Source organism: Podarcis raffonei, chromosome 1 (genome assembly GCF_027172205.1).
Source record: "Podarcis raffonei isolate rPodRaf1 chromosome 1, rPodRaf1.pri, whole genome shotgun sequence".
Classification (NCBI taxonomy): Eukaryota; Metazoa; Chordata; class Lepidosauria; order Squamata; family Lacertidae; genus Podarcis; species Podarcis raffonei.
Window position 1 is genome coordinate 70,222,482 of NC_070602.1, and position 25,286 is coordinate 70,247,767.

Below are 25,286 nucleotides of genomic sequence, written 5' to 3' on the forward strand. Positions count from 1 at the left end.
TTGGCTCCGAGTACGTTTCTGAGCATAATTTAAAGCGTTGGTGCTGACCTTTAAAGCCCTAAACAGCCTCGGTCCTGTATACCACTCCCATCATTCAGCCCGGACACTGAGGTCCAGCCCTGAGGGCCTTCTGTTTGTTCCCTCACTGCAAGAAGTGAGGTTACAGGGAACCAGGCATAGGGCCTTCTCAGTAGTGGTGCCTGCCTTGTGGAACGCCCTCTCATCAGATGTCAAAGGAAATAAACAACTATCTTACTTTTAAAAGAAATCTGAAGGCAGCCCTGTTTGGGGAAGTTTTTAATGTTTAATGCTGTATTGTGTTTTTAATATTTGGTTGGAAGCCACCTAGAGCGGCTGGGGAAACCCAGCCAGATGGGCGGGGTATAAATAATAAATTATTATTATTCTATTTTTTAAAGCAGTACACTGTGTGTTTAATCCTGTACGTATCTGCACAGAATAAATCACATTAAGTTCATTGGGGCTTACTGTCAAATAAATGGGCAAGGAGCTGCTGTCTAAGAGTTAATTTATTTGAGCATTTAAAGAATTTGTTTCATACATATAGCACTTGAATTTTCACTTTCAGAAAACACAAAACAAATCAAATTCTTTCATTAAGGGAGTGTGGTGGAAATGCAAGAAAGTTAGTCTGTCCCTCAGTACAATTTTAGATCTAGAAACTTACTTTAAAATTGCACAATTGGTACATTATTATGGTGTAATTCTGTGGTGCCAGTTCCAAAGCACAGATCAAACAAGATGGAAACAAACACATATTATATACATAAATTTGGGCACGAATGTGCCCATTAAATTATTTGTAAGTTTCTTGAACACTGGAAGCTTGCACTAAAAAGTATTTGTTTGCCGTATTAGACTACAGTGGAACCTTGGTTCTCATTTGACTCCCAAAACCGTTCGAAAACCAACGCGCAGATTCCGATTGGCTGCAGGAGCTTCCTGCACTCAAGCGGAAGCCATGTCGCACGTTCAGCTTCCGAAAAACATTTGCAAACCGGAACACTTACCGTATTTTTCCATGTATAAGACAACCCTTATTTTTTTAAAACCCAAAATTAAGAAATTAGGTTGTTTAGCTTTTTGGGAGGGTGGGGGAGGTCACTTCTGCCGGTCGCTCCCCGCCTGCCTGCCACTGCTGATCGCTTGCCACAGCCACTACCAATTGCACATCTGTCCGCAGCCGCCAATTGTCTGCCCGCTTGCCACCACCAACAGCACACTCACCCACTTGTTGCAGCCGCCAATCACCTTCCCGCCTCGCCACAGCTGCCAATCACCTGCCCAGTTACCACAGCCACAGCCACCAATCACCGACCCAATCGCTGCTGCCAATATCCTGCTTGCTGCTGCCATTAATCGCACGTCTCCCCTCTTCATTCACTATCCATGTATAAGATGACACCCAATTTTTGCCTAATTTTTTTTTAGCAAAAAGCATCGTCTTATACATGGAAAAATACAGTACTTCCGGGTTTGCGGCATTCAGGAGCTGATTTGTTCAACAACTAAGCCGTTCTGGAACCAAGGTACCACTGTAGATACATGATGTACTGTGGTAAGAGCAACCGTGTACATTTCCCTGATACAGAAATGGTGTAATGTTTGGAAAGGAACCTGTATGGAAGAGGTGTGCAAGTTTCAGATGAGGAAATTACTTGTTTATCTCCCCAGTGCAAGTTCCTTTTTTAATGTCACACTAATCGTGGCAAAACAGGAAGCACATCTCATTCATGAATTGTGCTTCTTCTCTCACATCAAAAGAACATGTAGCATTTGTAATTTGCTGTAATTATTCCAGTCTCCCCTTCTTGGGGAAAGTTCTTGAGTGGGTGGTCACTGACCAGATCCAGGTGCTTCTGAAAGAAACTGATTTTCTAGATCCATTTCAATCAGGGTTTAGGCCCAGTTTTGGCACAGAAGCTGCTTTGGTCACCTTGTATGATGACTTCTGTTTGGGAAGAGACGGGAAACATGTCCTTGTTAATTGTCCCCAATGTCTCAGCAGCTTTCCAAACCATTAACCATGGCATCATTCTGGAGTGGCTTCCTGAGTTAGAGGTGTTTGGCACTGGTTTGCAGTGGTCTGGTTCTACTTGGATTATCGTTTCCAGACGATGATGCTTGGGGAGTGCTCTTCAGCCCTGTGGAGCCTTCAGTGTGGGGCTCATCAGGGCTCATTTTTATTTCCTGTGCTGTTTAATATCTACATGAAACCTCTGAGTGGGGTTATTCCGAGTTTTGGAGTATGTTGTGAGCAATATGCTGATAATACCCAGCTCTACTTCTCTTTTATATTGTTTTGCCTCAGTAATGGATTGAGTGAGAGCCAACAAACTGAAGCTCAATCCAGATAAGATTGAGGCACTATTAGTGGGTGGTTCCCTAGAGTAGAGTGGCCTGCTCTTGATGGGGTTACACTTCCTCTGAAGGAGCAGGTACATAGCTTGGAGGCACTTCTGGATTCTTCGCTTTCTCTTGAGGTGCAAGTGGCCTCGTTGGCAAGGAGTGCCTTCCATTAGCTTCAGCTTGGTGGGGCCTCACTGTGCTGCTGTCTTGACAAGGATAGCCTAACTTCTGTCATCTATGCTCTGGTAACCTCCAGATTAGATAACTTCAATGTATTTCAGCTGGTGCAGAATTCAGCGCCAGGTTGTTCCCTGGGGCAAGACTGTTTGAGCGTATTGCACCAATCCTGGCTCAACTGCACTGGCTGCCAATTAGTTTTGGAGCCCAATTTAAAGTGCTAGTTTTGACCTATAAAGCCTTAAATAGCTCAGGACCATAGTACCTGAAGGACCTCCTGAACTGACCTGGACCCTGCAATCATCACCTCCCCATGGCTGCTAAGGGGCACCTAACACTTGTCAATGCAGAAAAGTGGGGAATGGAAGAGGCGTGAATTTGGAGATATTTTTGCATCCGGGCAACACTTTTTCTTCTGAATTTCTAGGCAAGGAAGGGATTATCTGCCTTGTCAACTTCTGCACAATGGAGATGGGATCCTTTTTAGGCAGACACAGTGGTTTCTTTATAAAGGGCAGGCTCTGAATATCTACATCTTATCCACAGTCTGGTTAGACATTGAGTTAAATCAATGCCACGATATTTCTGTTAAATAAACATTTATTGTAAGGAAATCAGAAAAATACGATCTTTCAAGTATAAAAGGAAATAACCTGTTTCAAAAAAATGTTAACACGCCACCCCCTGCTGGTATCTAGGATACAGAAGGGACAAGATACAAAATACTTTCTTAGTTCTAGTGTTTTTTTGAGTCTTTGTTCAAGCCTTTTTCATAACTTTCATACACCGTCAGACTCATGCTGCCTGGGCTGGCTTTCCCTGGCTGGGAACAGTTTCAGCTACAGATGTAGTTCGGATAAGCATTAGGAAGTGAGATTATTCTAGAAGAGAGTGAATTTAATTTCCCAGGAGATTTGTGTCGCACCCTTTAATAGGAAAATCATCCATCATTTACCAAGGTGTCCACACCCCTTTAGAAATATAGCTGATCAATATTGCAGAGGCAGGGCATGTGAAACCTAATCAGGGCTAGAAAAGATATGAAAGGCAGTTCACGCACCTAAGCTTGGGGAAAGTTCCGCTTAGCAATGAAGTGCATTTCAGTTAAAGATTCTAGAGCAGGGCGGTCCAACTTTTCATACCAAGTAGGCTGCAAGTGTATTTCAGCACGGGCCTGCACACTGCCTTGTCGTGCACTGTGCGGGGGGGGCAGGGGGGAGCGAGGCCAAAATTGGAATTCCCCCAAGCCCTCCTGCCATCCCAAAGCTGCACTGGTCTTTGTCATGACAGGCTCTGACAGGGTCCTAGAGCCCTGCTACCTAGATTAGCTTCAACCAGAGCCAGGGCCTTTTCAACACTGGCTCCGGCCTGGTGGAACGCTCTGCCTCATGAGACCAGGGCCCTGCAGGATCTGATTTCTTTCCGCAGGGCCTGTTAGACAGAGTTGTTCCGCCTGGCCTTTGGCTTGGAGCCAATTTGATTCCCTCCCTCCCTCTTTCTTTCTTTCTTTCTTTCTTTCTTTCTTTCTTTCTTTTTTCTTTCCTTCTCTTCCTGCGAGGAGGCTACATTTTAATAATTTAATGTTTCAATATTTTAATTTTGTTTTAAGTTGTAATCATTCAACTTGTTTTTATTATTGCTTGTAAGCCGCTCTGAGCCCGGCCTTGGCTGGGGAGGGCGGGGTATAAATAAAAAAATATTATTATTATTATTACTTTCCAAAGCTGGGAAAGCACTAATTAGGCTTTAGGAAGGTGTTGGGAGGACTCTAGGACCCTGTCAGAGCCCTCACACCTCCTCAAAGCCAGTGCGTAACTTTGGGAAGGCAGGCAAGGGCTGGAGGAGGCATCAAATGTTGCCAAGGGATGCCCAAAAAGGCCTCAAGGGCCACAGAAGAGTTTATATTTACTGTATTTTTCGCTCTATAGGACGCACTTTTCCCCCTCCAAAAATTAAGGGGAAATGTGTGTGCGTCCTATGGAGCGAATGCAGGCTCCTTGGATTCAGCGATATCAACGCGAAGCCTCCAAAGTGCAGAGGGAGTGCTCCCTCCATGCTCCGGAGGTTATGTGTTGCTTTCGCTGAAGCCTGGGGAGCGAGAGGGGTCGGTGAGCACCGACCCCTCTCGCTCTCCAGGCTTCAGGGATAGCCACCTGAAGCCTTTGGAGCGCAGCGGGACCTCGCACTGCGCTCCAAAGGCTTCACAACCTTGCCGCCGCTCCCGGACCTGTTCTGGGGGCTTGGGCATCACCTTGTCACCGCTCCCGGACCTGTTCTGGGGGCTGGGGTCGGGGGAAGCTCGGGCTCCCCCAGCCCCCAGCCCCGCAAGCTCCGGGAGCCAGGGCAAGGTTGCGCGCAACCTTGCTGCCGCTCCTGGACCTGTTCTGGGGGCTGGGGTCGGGGGAAGCTCGGGCTTCCACTGCCCCAGCCCCGAGGCTAAAAGCAAAGCCAAGACAGTGAGCGGGATCCATCCCGCTCGCTGTCTTGGCTTCTGCCAAAGCCGCGCGCAACCTCTCCACCCGGAAGAGGTTGTGCGCAGCTAAAAACGAAGCCAAGACAGCGAGCGGGATGGATAAGATTTTTTTTCTTGATTCCCCCCTCCCTAAAAACTAGGTGCGCCTTATGGTCCGGTGTGCCTCATGGAGCGAAAAATACGGTAACTCCTCTCTGAAGACTGATTAGCTTCCTTTAGTCAATGGACAGGGACAATATACATCTGGTTGATGGTAGCTTCACAAACTCTTGTTTGACTGAAGCCTGCATCTGTAAGTATGTATTTATAAACATACAGTGGTGCCTCGGTTTAAGAACAGTCCTGTTTACGGACGATTCGGTTTACGAACTCCGCAAAACCAGAAGTAGTGTCCCAGTTTGCAAACTTTACCTCAGTCTAAGAATGGAATCGGAATGGTGGAAGGGCACTGGTGGCGGGAGGCTTCATTAGGGAAAGCGCGCCTCAGTTTAAGAACGGACTTAAGGAACGGATTAAGTTCATAAACTGAGGTACTACTTTAAAAATATATATATGTATGTATTTATAAACATATATAGGTAAAGGTACCCCTGCCCGTACGGGCCAGTCTTGACAGACTCTAGGGTTGTGTGCTCATCTCACTCTATAGGCCGGGAGCCAGCGCTGTCCGCAGACACTTCCGGGTCATGTGGCCAGCGTGACAAGCTGCATCTGGCGAGCCAGCGCAGCACACGGAACGCCGTTTACCTTCCCGCTGGTAAGCAGTCCCTATTTATCTACTTGCACCCGGGGGTGCTTTCGAACTGCTAGGTTGGCAGGCGCTGGGACCGAACGACGGGAGCGCTGGGATTCTAACCGCCGACCATGCGATCGGCAAGTCCTAGGTTTTACCCACAGCGCCACCCGCGTCCCCTATAAACATATATAAATATATATATGTGTGCTCATGGTGACCCAGTGAGCTTCATGACAGAGTGCAGATTTGAACCCTGGTCTCCCAGGTCCTGGTCCGATGCTAGTTACCATGATGTACAACAATTTGTTTGTTTAAGTATCTTGAACTTGAAATGCCAGCCTTTTGCTGTCTAAATAGAAGACATAGTTCGTGTTTGTAGCCTGTATTTATTGCTTGCTAATAACTTAAAGTGCAATACTAACCCTTTATCTTGCCACTGGAGGGACTGAGGATAAGGTAAAGGTAACTCTCCACCAGAACTCCACCAGTGGGGATGGCTCTGCAGAACCCTCAGAACCTTCCCATTGCCACTGTTCTCTTCCCAAAAGGGCCCTGACAGGATATTACAGCACAGGGCATGTGGCTTTGGTGCTGGTGGGTTCAAAGCCTTGCCGTTCCCCTGTAGCTGATACAAGTGGAGTGAGGTGGTGGGGGTGGGAATAAAAGAAAATACCTCCATCTTCTGCCCTGGCTGGTGCAAGCAGCAGGATGTGGGACAATGTGGCTGCTCTTCTGCTTCCCTCTGCCCTCCTGCTCTGTAGCTGGGGCTTATGTTTGCTCTGCCCCCCACCCCTAAAATTCCAAAAGATGAGTGGTGTTGCTCTGTTGTCAATAAAAAGGAATTGTGGCATTGTACAAGCTAACTGGATCATCGTGAAATTAACTGAACCTTTCTAAAAGGAGTCCTAGATGTAACACTGCAACAGTATTTTACATTTTAAATAGTGTGTGGATTATGGCTTACGTAAAGCAGCATGTGCTATCCAATATTCACAGTTTTCCTTTGAATTACTCCCATACTTTTAATCCCATACTAAACTTTTCTCTCTCCATGCTGAAACAAATTAGTTTCCCACAAGCCAGAAATGTACAAAAGTGCAGCAGCGGAGGAAGCCGCTCAGGCGCCTGGGGCGGCGTATCCAGGGGCGGGGCACACTGCAGGGCTTCCAGAGTTTGCCTGCCTCCTCCAACTCAGCCGCCGTACAGCTGGGGGGAGGCAGTGGGTGGACTGTTTGGGCATTGCAGAGCATGCGTGTGCCCAAGCCACTGCTTCTCTCCCAGGAGAGATGCGTGGTTCTGGCGCGCTGCAGGCCCTGTGGTGAGTGCCGCCCGACATTTTGTCACCCCCCTCAGCGGTGACACCCGGGGTGGACTGCACCCACCACACACCCCTTCCTCCGCCCCTGCAGAAATGTTCTCAGTTAATGTTTATATCTTTTACAATCAGCAAGGTGAAAACAGAATGCTGCTTTCTCCAATGACTCAGCATCATGCTAATGCTCTTTAGAAGTATGGCACTAACCCAAAGATTGAAAATTATTTATTTATTTACCGCATTTTTATCCCACTCTTTTGAAAAAATGTTCCTAGAGTGGCTGAAAAATGTCAGTGATAAGACAGTCTCTCCTCAGATTCATAATCTAAAAGACATAACACAAAAGGAAAAGAGTTTGTCAGGGAGGAAGAAAAAAGCAAATTGAAACACTAATTCTTACTTACAGAATTCTTTTAATGACCAGCTGGAATGGAAATATTCAAGGACAGAAGCCAAATGTTGTTGGTCTTTTAGTAGAGCAGATGGAGAGGCCTTGCAGTCTTATCTCTCTCCTCTGTAGCCTGATGGAATGGCTACTGTACATGACAGTTGAGGGAAGAGCCTGATGGAGCTTGTCTTGCAAGCCTCCAATAAGCATTTCGTTGGCCACTGTGAGAACAGTATGGTGGACTAGATAGGGATTTGGTCTGAACCAACAGGACTCTTCTGTTTGAATTCTTTGCCCATTCCACAGAATAGCTAATAGACTGGGTTTTTCTCACTCCCATTAGGGCTCATTTGAGCTAGAGGAAAAAGTGGGTACGGTGCATCCTGGGATATCCCTACTTCAATCTTGGATTGCATCCTTACTGTAGCAGCCGTTGCTATAAAGGCCCATATGCACTACTGCTGTCTGAAAGAATGGTGGTCTGAAAATTGCCTATGTCATTTTGGTTTGTAGAGCTATCCTGTACAAAAAGCTATTCTTTTTCAACCCAAGGTCCGCATTCCCTCAGGGGGAGCTTTTCACAGCCCACATGCAAGCGATATGTAGGGGACAAGAGGCAAAAATAGGTGAATAAATGAATGTAACTCTTTCCTCCATACCGTAGACTGTATTGTAGCATTGCAACCGTTAGAGGTTTATACACTGTCCCACCCATACAATTACTTAATCCTCTATCCAGGGAAGCAAAAGACATTATTACAGTCAAGAACACCTTTCAGTCAAGCAGAAGCACTCAGGGAAAGCACGGAGCAGGAGTAGGGTGGCCTGGGGCAAAAAAGGCTAATGCTAAAAAAAATTATTCAGTTAGGCAGAAGTGGGACATTTTCAGTTTAAGAGTGGCTAATGCAAAAAAGGCCAATTCTAGGCTATTCTAGGCTGCATCAACAGAAGTATAGTGTCCAGATCAAGGGAAGTAATAGTACCACGCTTATTCTGCCTTGGAAAGACCACACCTGAAATACTGTGTCCAATTCTGGGCACCACAGTTTAGGAAGGATGTTGAAAAACTGGAACGTGTGCAGAAGAGGGCAACCAAGATGATCAAGGGTCTGGAATCCAAGTATTATGAGGAGCGGTTGAAGGAGCTGGGTATGTTTAGCTTGGAAAAGAGGAGACTGAGAGGAGATATGATAGCCATTTACAAATTTCTCAAGGGCTGTCACATGGAAGAGAGAATATATTCTCCAAGTGTATCAGGACATGCACATATGTGAAAAGCAGGTAGCAGGTTTATGCTTACTCTGATCAGTAAATTTTACAATCCTGTGAAACTGGATAGTGCTACAACTGAAATTGCTACTCTTCAGTGTCATATTGTGTATTTTTCAAGCCCCTGCTGCCTTACAACTCAGTTAGCACTCATAGATGTTTAACAAGTCTTACCTCTGGTAGATAGTAAGGTATGTATGTATGTATGTATGGGCTTGATTTTTTAAAAAACTTGCTTGCTCTCCAGTACCTATGTTAGTCAGTTTTGATTTGCAAAACAGAAAGAACACACTTTTGTGAATGCTTGACTTTCTGGTTACCTGGAGTCATTTCTTGCAGGCAAACTTTATTAATGACTTCAAATGGCATCAGCTGGGTATCACATATATATTTGATTTTTATGCTTATTTTCACTAAAATGTGACTCATTTTGTTATTTATTAAACTTAGATGTGCATGCAAGAGGTACTAGGTAAGAACTGAAAAGAGGAGGTTAGGGGTATGAACCATTACAATGTGAGGGAAAGACCCCTCTTCTAGCAATAGCAATTATTTCCTTTAGAGGAAGTTTTATTTATAATTTAGAGCAAATTTGTAGTTATTGGTTTGTGTTAACTTTAAAATTATTTAATTTTCTTTGTCTCCCAGTAGATATTTCTTTTCCATATTTTCACACTTGTTCTTGTGGTTAGAGATGTCTTTTCAAATATATGCATAGTTTTGTTTAGTTATGTTTTGAAGAAAGGTTTTAATTTGATGTAATGAAAAAATAAATAGGAACATCAAAATACTGGTATGAAAGAATCTATGAGAACTTTTAAAATGATAGTCAGGGGTTAAATTCTGCATTTCAGTGTCTTTTGAGTAAAACAGGATGTAGTGACTTTACTGTCAGACTGCTGGTGTGAGTGCAAACAGATGAGGAAATGCTAGGGCTGGCACTCCAGTATGGGCTGTTGTCTAGGAAACTGTTTGCGTCATTCCTCCCAGCAATTAGCTTACAGTGCTTTTATTTTTGATAGTGTAGTAAGCTGAACTTGACTGTAACAAAGAAAAGGCTGGTGGTACTGTTGCAGTTCTGAAGATATAGCTTTTGTGGGAAATGGTAATAAAATAAATATTAAAAACATAATAGAATTTTATATCCATTGATAATGAAAACTAAGTTATTATTTTATTAACGAAAAGGTTTTTTCTGATCCGTTTTTAGATAAATTATTAAGACTTTTTGTTGAAACCATAAAAAAATGAAAAAGCAGTTTAAAATACTATATTGAAAATACATATTGTTACTAGTTCTAATTTGCATATAGTTTGATACATTTTTCATGTTGAAATAAATTATACATTGCTGTGGTATGAAAATGGGAAAGTCCATATTTGCATTTTTAAAATGCAAATTCATAGTCTGATGGTGCAATTACATATATCTTTATGCAAAATTAATGTCCCACCGTGTAGCGAGGTGCTTATTGCCTAATAAATGTGTCTAGGATTGCAGTCTTGACATAAATATCTACTTATTTGAAATTATAAGGTTGTATGTAGCTTAAGTTTGAATTTGTCTGAACCACCCAGCTGTACTGTAGCATGTGGGCAAATGTTACAACTGAAAAACTAATCGGTTTTGCGTAGGTACAGAGGTAGTAAGTATAGAAACAGGACTTCTTTTTCTACCAGCACATCCTATGTTCAGAATGATGGAAGAAACTAAAGATGGCCTATCTAGGAAGCACTCTGCTTACATTAATAATGGAACTGATGGATCCAGATTCAAGGTCCCTGCTATAAAATAGAATTTTGCCATAAGATGAGTCTGCTAGATCAGGCCAGTAGCCTATCTAGTCTAGCATCCTGTTCTCACAGTGACCAACCAGAAGCCTGTAAGGAAACGCAAGCTGGACCTGTGCACAAGAACACACTGCTCTTTGGTTTCCAGCATCTGGTATTTAGAAGCATTACTGTGCTGACTGTGGAGATAGAGCATAGCTATCATGGCTAGTTGCCATTGATACCCTTTTCCTCCAGTCCTCTTTTAAAGCCATCCCAGTTGGTGACATCAATACCTCCTGTGGAAGCAAGTTTCATACTTTAACTGTGTGCTGTGTGAAGAAGTAGCCATAAGCCTCCACTATCTGTGGTGCACTTGTGCTACTTTGATGTATGTTTCCCAAGCTACTTAAGTTTCTTACCTTGCTGAATCAATGTTGGGATAGGAGAGTTTCAACAGCTGGTTCTCTCTGGTGTGTTCTACTGAAGCTGGCTTGGCTAATGGCTACTGGGCTGATGTAGTAGTTACTTCACTCTACAGAACCAGTCTTTGTTGGAGGAAAAGTGTATATATGTGGAAGTTGTTCAGACCCATCACTATAACAAGTATTGCTGGTTTTTCAATAAATGGTAAATGAGGAGCTAAAAAAAAGGCTGGTTTTTGTTTTTTGATTTTTAAAAAAAGACTTAGAAAATGGAGACCTAGTTCTTTGTATTATTAATATTAGAAAAGTTGCTGTGAAACATTTAAACACAGTTTAACTACTTAGGAAAAAGCTTTTAAAGTATTCATGTTTTTGTATTTTTTAAATAAAACTTACTCTTCTTTCATTTGTACAAATAGAAATTTTGCATTGAAAGTTTCTAAGAAACTGCTGGTGTCAGCTGGAGGTGTACCAGAAAGCTTGGGTAATTATCTGTGGAGACTGACTAGATCTGCTCCTGCAACTTGTCATGCTGAGTAGTGACACTTTCTACTTTTTTTGGGGGGGGGGATAATATTTGAGTATGTTTCTCTCTCAGTCTCTCATTGTTAAATGAAATAGAATTTTGGAAACAAACATTTTTTGCTAGTTCAACTTTATTTATTGATTTAAATTAAGCATTATTAAATCTCAAGAGTGCACAGTAAATACACCAAATAACTAAGTGCATGCACATTGTAAATACCTATAATATACAAAAGCTTGTATAGTCAAAACCCATAGGGTTCAATGACGGGTAGGATTGCCAAAGTCATTTCCTCCAAAACCCTGCCCCCTTTCCATCCCCGATTGATTGATTGATTGATTGATTGATTGATTGCCATGTGTGTAAAGCTGAATGCACACAAGTTAAATGTGCACGGTTGCGGGCTTACTGTACTATAAACTGACAAAGAGGAATTTGAGATACACTTTGAGTGGGCAATCAGAGACTTCCAGATCTCATCCTCCCCCTTCAAAGACATTGACCAAAAAATGTGTCTTGATCCGCTGTGGAAAAGCATTGAAAGATGTGCCAGATGCTCCTCGAAAGGGAGAACCTTCCACAACTTGGGGCCACTGCAGAGAAAGCCTTCTCCCGCGTTACTGCTCTTTGATCTTTACATGGTGCTGCTGCTTTTTTGTGACGAAACCATGTTCTGTCTTTATAATGATACTGAAAAGGCCACTTCCTTTACTACAGAAACACTTCTGCAGTTGTATGGAATTTTTAAACATGCTTGTCACATTAAAAAAAAAAAAAGAATCTTAGACAAATACCAAAACTGTTATGAGTGAAACCAGGAAAGAAATATCATACATTATAACTTGACATCTGAAAAAACTTGTTGTCTTTCAAACATTGTCTTTCCTTGCTTTCAGTTGCATTTTCAGTAGGCTTAGTGAGCTAATTCCGATAGGTTTTAATCATTATGAAGCCACATCATTCAGTAAATGGCTAGCTACTACAGATCTGGTTTCAGTTCACCTCTTGTTCCAGATAGCCTTTTGAAATGCGAAACTTCATTCTTTACATGGTCCTGTGATTTGTCTAGAGCTGATTAATGTCACCTGATCAAGCAAATGAGTCCGGTAAATGCTTAGACTCTGTGTTTTTTTTAGTAGAGCTGTTAGGGTTATGTAAAGAAATTCAGAAATCTAATTAATCTGGAAAGAGACAAAAGTATTACAAGTTTCACATTTGGCTATTGTATGACATTAGGAAAGAATGTAGTCCTTTTAAAAAAACTTAACCATTAAAAATCTTTGTAACATGAGCATTTCAGACAAAGCTTCTGTCTCAATAGATTTCTTCATCATGGAGTCATGGGACTGTATCCTAAGGATTCTAATTGTGAGCCAACCAGCATTTGACCATCATCGGCTCTCTGTTGTTAAAACATGGTCTTCATTTATTAAATTGTAGCTCATCTCATTTATTAAATTGTAGCTCATCTCTGATGTCATTGTAAAAGATTTCTTCAGTAGCTTTACTTTTTTTCAACACATGACATTTCATGTTTGTTTGTTTTAAAAAATATATACCAGCAGTTATAATATTTTAAATGAAATACACGCTTCCTTACATTGCAATTCTGCACATATATACTCAGAAATTAGCACCTTTAAATTCAGTGGGACTTACTTCCAGGTATAGAATTGCAACCTGAGAGGTTCATAGAATAGCAGACTTAAATTGACTGCTGTTTGTCATTCTATATTTTTCTGCGTTTCCCAGCTCTCTTTTCCTTTTTACTGCCACCCTCCTACTTTCTCATGCTCTCCTATTTCTGTACCATTCCATAAATTCCCTTCTCATCACCACCAATATTGTTATTCCACATTTTTATTGGAACCAGTTATGAAATTTACAGAAGGGTCTGGTTGAAATTAAATCTTTTTCCACCCAGATTTTTTTTACATTATTGCAAAGCAACTTCGCAGAAGGTTGGGAAAGGAAGAATTCATTTGTGCTTTATAATGTGTGTGAATCAATCTGTCCACTGACAGTTATGTTTTCATCTGTGGGTATTTGTAATTTTACATTCAGTACCTTTTCCTTCAATGTATGGGTCAGAGAATCATAGAATTGTCCACTTTAAATATGAAAATAGTTTTCACTCTTGGTGAGATAGTGACAGAAAATTACTGTGGTTTTAAGATTGTTATTGAGAGGGCAAGCAATGGGAGAAATGCCTTCAGCACACAGCTGTGGAGACTGCTTGAAATTTTCAATTCCAGGGGAAATTAACATGTTTGATTTTTTTCTGTATTGGTGGACTACTAGTCAATGCCACTTGGAGTAAGTGATGCAGGCTTTGACACATGGAGTAAGTGATGCAGGCTCCCAAGTGTTGTGGTTTTAACATTCAGTGCCCTATCATCCATAGATAATTTATCGGTAGCCATTACCTGCAGTAGCTAAATGGAACCTCCAGGTTCAGAAAAATACTGCCTCTAAATATCAATTGCTGGGTGTAGAGGGAAGGGCTACTGTTTTGTGTCTTGCTTGTAGGCTTTCTGGCCCTGTTAGAAACAAGATGCTGAACTTGATAGACCTGTGGTCTGATTCAGCAGGGTTCTTGTGATGTCCCATTAAGCAAAGTGTTTAGATGAACAGCTGGAGGAGACTTTTGAGAGTCCCATGGACTGCAAGATGATCAAACCTATCCATTCTTAAGGAAATCAGCCCTGAATGCTCACTGGAAGAACAGATCCTGAAGCTGAGGCTCCAATACTTTGGCCACCTCATGAGAAGAGAAGACTCCCTGGAGAAAAGACCCTGATGTTGGGAAAGATTGAGGGCACAAGGAGAAGGGGATGGTTGGACAGTGTTCTCAAAGCTACCAGCATGAGTTTGACCAAACTGCGGGAGGCAGTGGAAGACAGGAGTGCCTGGCGTGCTCTGGTCCATAGGGTCACGAAGAGTCGGACATGACTAAATGACTAAACAACAACAAAAAATGTCTAGAAAATATATATGTTTAAGTTAATAGGTATACAAGGTATTGAATCTATGCATGACTTTGTCAAATGCATAATGCGTAAACATTGTCAAATCCAGGGCATTTTTTCTGGTAGACCTCTCCTGAATGCTGTACAGGCATCTCTGCCAAGCCACCTCTTCTTCCCTATTCTGAGGCTTACTTTAAAAAAAAAGTGGGGGAAGGAAGGAACAGCATCCTGTACACTTAGGATACTATTGTTAACCAGCAAGGTGGACCTTGTGGTGGGTGCCCCAGGGAGGAGCTTTTCTAAATTGGGGGTGAAGTTCCTAAAGTAGTGTGTGCGATTGATTGATTGATTGAGAGAGGTATGCATGTGTGATTTGTGTAAGAGAAGGAGAGGTGTGTTTGTGGTATGTGTGTAATGGAGGGAGGGTGATATCTATATGTTGTGTCTGTGAATGTTAGAGAAAAGGAAGTATGTATGCTTTCTAAGTTTCTAATTTTATTTAATTATTTAATCAATTTTCTTGAGACTCCCTTTCAGCTGTTATTTTTATAAGTGTTTTTTCTAGAAGAACAGTCTTTTTATCTGTCTCCAGTTCATTTTTGTATACAGAGTCTCTTCAGATAGTGTCATAATATCCAGATCCTATCTGGAGCCCCAGACCTAAAATGTTTGCATAATTTGGGTATTGTTGGGAGATTTATTAATGCTTCTTTGGATATACCATTGTATATGAGCCAGACTGGCTTCTTTCCCAGACTGCACCATTGGCATCTCTTTTGCTTAGACGACCTGCTTCTGTTAAAAATTTAAAAAATCTGTAAACATAAAAATTGCTACTGTTTCAGCAATGCTTTTTAAAAAGAATTTTGAATCTGCATTTCATTAATGGTCGTGACAGAATCACTTAACATACACTTAGTTACATTTAGAACCCTTTCAGGAGCTATAATCAGTCTGTATGCTTTCCTGCTTCTGAGCACTAGGAGGCAGCCGTTTCTGTTAGAAATTCCAAAATCCTTACTGAAGCAGTATCTTCTTTATTAGGCCAACCAAAATGTTACAAAATGGAATGTAAGCTTTTGAGTTCCCAGAACTCTTTATCAAGCTAGACGGTAAAATGTGCAGAGGGAAGGAAGCCATCCATCCTTGCCTACAACTGGTAGATGGAATGTGGGAGGAGTTAGCAGATGTTCAAGTGACCCTCTTTCACCTGTTTAGCAAGTTTCTGATTGCAAACAAGCCTCCAGAGAAGGAGAAAAACACAAAGGCTGAGCCTTCATTTCTGCAAATATAAAGGTTTTCCTTACAGTCCCCCCTCCCCAATTTCCCTGTCTACACAATGCATGAAGGTATTTACTGTTTCTAAAATCCATCATAGACACATTTGAGCTTATTTCCTCTATCTCAGGGTAACTTTATCTGAAAACAATGCTACTTCTTTGCTATTGATTCCCATCCTTTTGTTTCTAGAACAAATGGAAGTAGTGTTCCAGTTCATAAAATACCAGTTCACCAGCCAGTCTTACTTACTTACAATAGGTCAGACAATTAAAATAATTTTAGCCAGTTTCTGGAATTGCCCAACATATAGTTTGTCTTTGCAGAAATGGCGGGACAACTGTCAGACCCAACACTGTACCTTTTTCCTTTGCAACTATGCATGGCATAAAAGCTAGAGAAGGAAATATTTCATAGTAGCTTAAAAGCTTTGTGTCTTTAAAAGGTAGAAATTCTTCATAAAATATGGGTAACAATAAAACAATCTTCTTGTTGCCTCTCTTCTCAAAAGAATATTGAAAAAGATTTCAAGTTGCTATGGTGTTAGTATCTTTGTTTAGTTAATTTTGTGCTAAGTTGCTATGGAAATATTTATTTACTGAGTTAGTGCCTAACCAATGTCAAACAGATGCTGCTAGCAAGTACAAATCATGTTTTAATCAATAAAATACCCAAACTATTCCTAGTCTTGAAGATGGAAAAAATAATGTAGCAAAATACTTTTATTTGTGTTTTTCATAGCACATACTTTTTACATTAAAATGCTAGCTTATTTGATCTGCTAATAACAATCAGGTTATTATTAGGGTTCCACATTGTTAATGTTACAAACTCATTCTTATCTTGCAGGTGTTGCCTTATTTGTGAAAAAGTGTATATGATCCATCTGTTATTTTACTAGATACATTCACCATAACTTCATGTCTCTGGTTTTAGTACCTATTTTCAAACATACTTACCGTATTTTTGCCCTATAGGACGCACTTTTCCCCCTCCAAAAATGAAGGGGAAATGTGTGTGCGTCCTATGGGGCGAATGCAGGCTTTCGCTGAAGCCTGGAGAGCGAGAGGTGTCAGTGCAACTCCCGTGGGCTCCGAAGCCTTGCGGATAGCTGCCTGCAGCCTGAAGCCCGGGGAGCGCGGCACTGTGCGCGGCTTAAGGCAGCTATCCGCAAGCCTGTGGCACCCGGCGGGAGTTGCCCTAAGCCCGGGGTGCACAGCGGGCTACAGCGCTGCACTCCCCAGGCTTCGGATAGCAGCAAGCTCCGGGAGCGATGTCGAGGTTGAGCACAACCTCACCATCGCTCCCGGACCTGTTCTGGGGGCTGGGGTCGGGGGAAGCTCGGGCTTTCCCCGCCCCCAGCCCCGCAAGCTCCGGGAGCGATGGCGAGGTTCAGCACAACCTCGCCTTCGCTCCCGGACCCCCAGCCCCGAGGCTAAAAACGCTCGCTGTCATGGCTTCTTTGCTCTTTGGGGCTCGGGGGGGGGGAAATATATATTTTTTCTTTATCCCCCCCCCAAAAAAGTGCGCCCTATGGGCTGGTGCGCCCTATAGGGCGAAAAATACGGTAAGTCAGCTATACCACATTTTAGATGACATTTTTACTCTAATTTAGAATGTGATTTATCTCAGTGGAGCAAATGCTGATCAAATCGTCAGTTGAGTATTTCAGATCTGAACCATTTCCAAATATTTAGTTGTATGTAGACAGCAGCCTTGAGGAATTATAGTTATTGGGTAACACATCTAAACTACATGTCACCTTTGAGTAGGGATGAACTGAGCAGCCTAATTCTGTCGCACTTCATTCTTGTAAATACTCAAGGGTTCCTTAATTGTATTGTATGCATTTTGATTGTACTGTTAACATAAAATATGCTTTCAGTGCATTAATCCAAAAATAGGCATTTTATGGGTATATTTTATGTAAAATAAAAATTTATGTGTGCACCAAAACTGTGTTAAAATCTAGAAAAGTGTTTCATCCAACTGGGAGTTGCATTCCAATCTTCAAGAAAGTTTGGGAGCATCTGATTGGGTTGTACTTTTTGTGAAAAGTGGAAAAAGCAAATTCTTCCCCCATCCCTCATTTTGAGTAACTATACCTAGAACAGTTTTTGCCTCTCTTCCCTGTCACATGCCTCTCTTCCCTGTCACATGCCTCCTCATACATAACTACTCGTATATACTAAATCTTTTTTTAAAAGACCCTCTGTAACATTCAGAATACATATCCTACACCAGTGAAATTCAGAAGAGAATACAAATTAAATTAGGAACAAATGACTACTAATTGGTGTGCTAAGAGGTCAGGGAGAACAAAATAGGAAAATAGTTGGTGGTACACGTGTGGCGCTGTGGTCTAAACCACTGAGGCTTGCCAATCAAAGGGTCGGCAGTTCAAATCCCCGCGACCGGGTGAGCTCCCGTTGCTCGGTTCCAGCTCCTGCCAACCTAGCAGTTCAAAAGCACACCAAAAAGTGCAAGTAGATTAATAGGTACCGCTCCAGCGGGAAGGTAAACAGCATTTTTGTGCACTGCTCTGGTGTTGGTGTTCTGTTGCACCAGAAGCAGCTTAGCCATACTAGCCACATGACCCAGAAAAACTGTCTGCGGAGCAGACAAACGCCGGTTCCCTCGGCCTGTAAAGCGAGATGAGTGCCGCAACCCCAGAGTCATTCACGGCTGGACTTAACCATCAGGGGTCTCTTTACCTTTACCTTGACTGCTGGAGAGAGGCATTCCAGGACCTAAGAGTGAGAAATTCATCTACCTCTTGGGCAGAGCTCCAGAGATACCACCACACCTGAGAACTCTGCTCTCTGCCCAGCTCAGCCTCCTTTGCAGTAGCACTTAAGAAGTAGGCATTTAGACTTATTTTTTAGTTTAAAGAAGTTTATAATGTAATTGTCATTGTCCCTTTTATCTCCCAGACCATTTTATTTTCTTAAATTGTGACCCTGTTGAGTTCTGTCAGTGCAAGCCCTGTGCAAGTGTTTGCATTTGTGCAAACAGGGTGTGCCTCCCAGTGTCCCCTCCCCCCAAAAAATTGTCTGTGGGAGAGTCCCCATTATTTGTGGTTGCTGCTAGCCTTCCTCTTTCCCCAAGTAATCTAGCACACATGGAAGACCTTACAGAGGGCTGAGGTCTCATCTCTGACATTTCACTGATCTAGAGTGCTACAACTTCACACTTGTACCAAGTGCCTTTGATAATGAAGTTCACTGATGTCAGAGAGATGTCCTCAGATGGGTTGTAGCATCCTCCAGCAATGGAAGGCAAAATCACTGGTCAACATTAAGTTAAACTGGCTCTCCATAACACACTTCCTTTCCACCCTTTCTCCTTAGGGAAAAAGGTTCCAAAGTCAGCTTGATGGCTTAAAGCCTATATTTCATTAATCTATGCATGTTTGCATTTTACTCCGCCTATTAGTATTTCAGCTCACTCAGGTCAGCAGCAGCCTCGGCATCTTTTCTTTAAATGTTCTTCTGCAAGACTTTTGCAGGTCTGCCACATGAAGTGGATTGGATCTTAATGCCTCTGGTATGGATTCCAACAAACAGTAATGGTGACAAGGGACCTTGCTTTTATTTATTTATTTATTTATTTATTTATTTAATTTATTAGAATGATACACCACCCTTCATCAAAATATCTCAGGGCTTTGTTCCCGTGTAATCTTCATTGGCATGGAGTCCATATCATTAATTTGTATGAAGGAGGTAGAAGGAGCAAAAAATTTGCTGAATGGCATGCAACATTGCTGGACCTATTTGTATCTTGCTTAGTATCTATAACAAAAAAATAAAATTAAAAAATGCTTTCCATACAGTCAAAGGCAGTCTCTTGGACTTGCCGATCAGAAGGTTGGAGGTTCAAATCCGCACAATGGGGTGAGCTCCTGTTGCTCTGGCCCAGCTCCTGCCTACCTAGCAGTTCGAAAGCACACCAGTGCAAGTAAATGAATAGGTACCGCTGTGGTGGGAGGGTAAATGGCGTTTCCATGCGCTCTGGTTTCTGTCACGGTGTTCCATTGGGCCAAAAGTGGTTTAGTCATGCTGGCCACATGACCCGGAAAGCTGTCTGTGGACAAACACTGGCTCCCTTGGCCTGAAAGCTAGATGAGCACCGCAACCCCATAGTCACCTTTGACTGGACTTTAGGGGGTTCCTTTACTAATCTTACAATAGTGAATGATACTCAGTACTGTGCATTGAATCTGCAATTTGCCTCTGCTGCTCTGCATTAAAAAATACTTCTCTTAAGATTTTAGATTTGAGTGCCACCTTGTGGAATGTTGTAAAATGTTAAAAGAGTATTTCTGAACACATCCTTGAGCCTTACTAATTGAAACTCATCCAACATAACAGGACTAGACAGTGCTCTGGGCACCTCTCAAGATTCATCTGCTGTAACAGTGGAGTCAGGGTCCCAGTGGATGCAAGCAATTTGATCCTCAAAAAGCTTTGCAAACAAGTCACAGGGAGCTACCATCTGTTCTGTCACCTTCAGGCCAGACTATAAAAGGTTCCACAATACCTGGAAAGGCTCTGTTGGACAGCTCAAATGAGAATGCATTGGAGGCAGCAAAGTATGCCTTATTTGCTGCCTTCACTGCCACTAGGTAGGCACAATGATGAGCCCTCACCAGTGTTCAGTTACATTCAACTAGAGTTTTCCTTCATTTGGATTTGAGTCGTCTCTTAACTTGTCTAGGCTAAATCATGGTGGAATGACTTGTACCTTGAAGTGAGATATATTCTCTTCACCTGACTAGTGATTATAAGCACTAAATATTTTTTAAAAATCCAAGTGTACTAATGTTGACATTTTTGTCAACAATTTATACTGTAATTTTTAATATAGTTTGGAATTTTAAGTAATTAAGTATTATATGAAATCAAATAATCCATGCAGCAGAAGTTTGAAAAGAGCTGTGTAGTTTTCCTTTATCCGGTTTGAGGAAGACATTCTGGACTGTTTCTTTCAGTATGGGCAAATAGATGAGGGAACTTTATGAGCACAGTGCTTGGATTCTCTTCCCAGGGCTGCAGGATGCAGGGGATTTCCCTCCCTCATGCAGCAGCTTCTTGGAAGTGTCCTAAGGTGATTGCCTCTTGCTAAATTGGGGCCTGTATCTTTTGATGGGTTAGAAGTATCTTAATTATAGCTGTAATTTGTATTCTAATACTTGAAAGCTTCGTTTGGCACATTAAATAGGGAAACTCACAAGAAGAGGAATAATAATAATACTGCTACTACCACATAATTAAGTTTCAATAACTGTGCTAAGCAGACTTAAGTGCATTACGTACAGTTCCTTTTTCACTTGGTTATGCTTATTGGAGTGTAACTACAGCAACTGAATGCTATACTGTTAATCTAGTCATTTAGATAGATAGTAACAAGTGTTCTATTTGCAAAATATTTATTGTTTGTTTATAACTTCCAGTTTTGTTGTCTTACAGATGATCCTTTGGGACTGGGACTTAAAGCAGTGGTATAAACCTCATTATCAGGTCAGTATATCTAAATATAACCAGTATATGATATTGCACAATCAAGTCTTTGGGTAGCATACCTCTCCCCTCCCCTCTCTCCCCCCTCATGTGTTCCAATTAATTAATAACTTCCTGGATTGAGCAAGCCATAATTTACTGCTCCATCCAAACCAAGAAACTGGTGTGGTGATTCTCTAAACAGTGATTTTACACTGACTTTCAAAAGTTTCACATTGGTTCTTAGGTGTAGCTGGAACCTCTAAACTGAACTGCTATAGTTCCTGCACTTTCTCTGGCAAGGCTGCTTGAACTGCATCTCTGAATTTGCTCTGCATTCTCATTTTATCTGTTCTCACCTCTGCTATTTCATGTAGAAGCATTTTGTGATTTATTTATGTCAACTCTTCCAGGCACTCATCCTCATAAAACTCTCTTATCTCTTTCGTCTGTTATTATTCTTCTAAGTACATTGACCGTTACAGTCTCTCTCTCTTCCAGAATGTGCAGACATTTCTGACAATCCAGAAAATGTGTTGGTCCTTCCCTTTTTCACCTAGGCCTAGCATCCAGCCTCAAAGATCTAAGTGGTTAGAGACTGGAAGCTGGCAGTTGCACTTGGCATCCATTAGCTATCTCTCCTAGAGGTTACCAGAACATAGACAACAGAAGCAAGGCTGTTCCAGTCGAGATAAGCGTTTAGCTAGGTGTGCAGCTGATGGGAGGTACTCCATGCCACTGAGGCCACTCAAGCCTCAAGAGAGAATAATGGATACAGAAGTACCCCTAAGCTGTGTAAACCCATCCAGAGCAGACATTAATCTGGGATGGGAGAAGTTATAATCTCCCCTAGGATTACCAAATGCAAAAGAGAACAGGGTTCCTACATCTCTAATTGCTGAGCAGGATTTCAGCAGGTGCAGCTTTTCATGAAAGCAGCATAGATTTGCATTCAAAATAAAAAGAGCAGGAGAGTTCTTTTGTCATATACTTGCCCAAGCAATAAGCAGGTAAGCTATATTTTAAGGAGGTGCATAAGATCCATGCCAAAAAAACCAGTAGTTTTGACTCAGAAATCAAAGTCTCTCTTCTAACTTGGCAGTAGAGTAGAGCTTCTGCAAATTGTACTAAACGCCCCAGACACAGGACTTGGCTGTATGTTGTAGGAAACTTGGCTATGAAATAGATGTGATGGCGTAAACTGATTTAGAAATGGTTATTCGTATATGATATATAGCCAGATAAGTCTGGGCTTCCCAGGGCAGGTCTGGGTTTGTCCTAGCCTATTTACATTCAGTGTCTGGTGTGAGATGGTAATGCTCTCTTGCCTCTCACAACATTTGACGCAGGTGGGCTTTTCATCTGTCCAATAGAGATATTACATTTAACTCACAAGGAATTAATGTACTAGGAATAAAATATGTTAAGTTATAGAAGTTATTGCACTCCTCTCACCCAGGACCACATCTCTGATCCAATAAATTGTCTCCAACCCCGTGTGTGTTGAGAGATCCATGCACATATCTGGTGTGTCGTTTTACTTTCCCCCCGCTTCGAACACAAAGATGGGAGTGAATATTTATAGACTATAGGCCCAGAATAAGGTAAACTTACTTGTTAATTAGTCCCTAATTCCAGGGTTTGGCTGCAACCTTTGATCCTGATCAGAGACCTGAAGAACAGTTGAATTAAGAACTGTCATCCCACACTCATAAGGCAGGGCATTAAGGTGATGTACGTAGGCCAGCTGTTTCACCATAATAATTATGTAATGTTTAAAATGTTTAAAGAGGCAGAACTAGTACTGTACTAAGATTTAAAAGAAAAATCAGTCTGTATCTTTTGTTTTTCCCAGAAGCAAACATCAAGGCAATCATTAGTTTGTAGTTTCAGGATCATGTAGGGATGCACACAGGCAGGCCTACAATGGGCATAATCGTACATTAAAAAAAGAGAATATTGAGTCCTATCTGCATCTTCTCCATCCAGGAGAACATAATGAACCACAAAAGGAATATAGAGAGTTGGAGAGCCTTAGACCAGGCTAGCAAATAACCATTCATCTGGGAGCCTGGGGTGAATGAAAATTCCCTCTGGGCAACCAGCCAGACAACTCATTTTTGTGAACACCTTCTTAGAAGGGAGAGAGAGGATCCCAATATACATCCTTCAGAGTAGAACTTTACTTAAAATAATTTCAACCCCCCCCCCCAGATTAGAGCATGGGGCTGATTCTTCCTCCCTCCCTGGAATAGGAGGAAGGACAACCCAGAACAAATGTTGAAATTCCCTCTTCGTGCTCTTCTTGCAACCATCTGTCTCAAGAGACAGTGGAGTGCGCCTCTGGGGGTGAAGTAAAACCTCTGAGTTAGCAGCACCAAAGTGACCTCCCTTGGGCACAAGCCTGGGCAGTGTGTATGGAGGTCCTGGGCTGCTCAGACGAAAAGGCCTTGTTGATGTGGTCCAAAGGAAAGGAAAGCAAGACATTTAGAAATAGAAGGTACAAAGTTTATTGAAGAATGGAGTAAATTTGTGACATATATTGAAAGTAATTGTAGAAATTTAAAAACTACAGTAGGCTTAACATAAATCTTGTGACGTGTACATAATTGGAACAGAAACTGTAAGAGTAGAAGTATACCAAGAAAACCGCAACAGGATAGGAAGGAAGTCAAGGCTTGATGCAACACAATGTAAATAAGATGATGGTACCAAAGAATGATTGTTAAGAGTGTTTGTTTTAGTTTTTGACTGTTTGTTTTGGTTTGTTTTCTGTTTAACTGAAAATCTCAAAAAAGAAAAAAAGGGGAAAAAATAGTTTGGCTGCAGGAATTGCTGGAATGGGGTGTACAATGTGCCACCCAACCGTCTTTAGGGACTCTGAATTTGGACAGGGTTTACTCCTTAGCCATTTCTTCCAAAGGTGTCCCACAAGGCAGCAGAGGTTTAGGATCAGAGTTTTCCTGTTCCTAAATGGGTTTTCTTCCCAGGTTGACGGGTCTCATCTGCCCCTCTCTTCCTCTACAGCACATGCAGAAACTGCCTTTTTGACCATTGGACCCACTATTGGTCTTGTCCACTCAATCTGCCGGAGCCTGTCTTTGCATGTAGGGGAAGCCCCTATCTCACCGAGGGTTTGAGAACCATCATCTCCTCTCACCTGGTTTAGCTGCCATTCAAAGCCATTTCCCAGGGTGTGGCTGCTTTTGCATTCTGGCAGGTTTTAGGAGCCACAGGTGAGAGCTGAGTGCAGAGTGGGGACCAAAGGTGGACAAACTATCCCAGAAGGAATAATGTGTCCCCCACCAGAGGTACTACCTCTCCCCTAACACCTGATGCACCCCAATTCCCTCTTTTACACAAAAGAGGAGCCCTACCTCTTTTGGCTACCATAGTTATTTGTGGCTTTCCTCTCTTTATTCTGGAAAGGAGATGATCTCTGCTCTGCTGTCTTGAAGGCTGGCTGGATTTGAGTGTGTTTTTCTGACTTTATTCTAGCCACCTGTGGTGTGGATTAGGTTGAAGAAGAGATGAGAAAGAATGCAAATCAAGCTAGCCACTCTGTGTTTGCTATACTAGCTGTTTCCTTCCTGTATTCTGTCCCTCTAACCAACTCAGTCATAGCATTTAGAAAGGTTGAGCCTTCCCCTCCAGAAAGTGAAACCGCTATGTACTCTGCCTTCTGCATAGAGCCCGGCTTTAAAATGGCTCTTTTTGAAAGGCTACGCGGTGGGGCTGCCTCTCTTCTACCCCTTTCTTTTTCAGAAATAGGAAGGAAACACTTCTGTATTCTGCACTTCTGAAAGCTGTACTCTAGGCTTGATGGACTTTGTAGAGGCAGTTGTGCTTGGCTTGCCTGCTCCTGTTCTTTCTCTTTCACTCTCCCTCTGTAATGCGGTTTTGCAATTTTGCACCAGAGAGACACTATGGAAGGATCAGGCTTGGGCTCTTTTTTCCTCCTAGACATAAAGACTCAGTTTGAAAAGGCGAAAGAGAGACTCCAAGTAGAACTGCCCAGACAGTTCAGTGCTAGAGGTAGTACCCCCTTGTCTCAGACTGGTTGGACTCAGAGGAATGGTGGGAAGAACC

General features: G+C 42.2%; 1 protein-coding gene across 1 annotated transcript in view; it reads left to right on the top strand.

The window, feature by feature from the left end:
• PDE3B (phosphodiesterase 3B) overlaps window positions 1-25,286 on the top strand; it is a 49,746-nt gene that overhangs the window by 3,582 nt on the left and 20,878 nt on the right. The window contains exon 2 of the mRNA XM_053392238.1: window positions 21,168-21,218. Coding sequence (XP_053248213.1) covers window positions 21,168-21,218 — 51 coding nt within the window. The remainder of the gene's footprint in view (window positions 1-21,167; window positions 21,219-25,286) is intronic.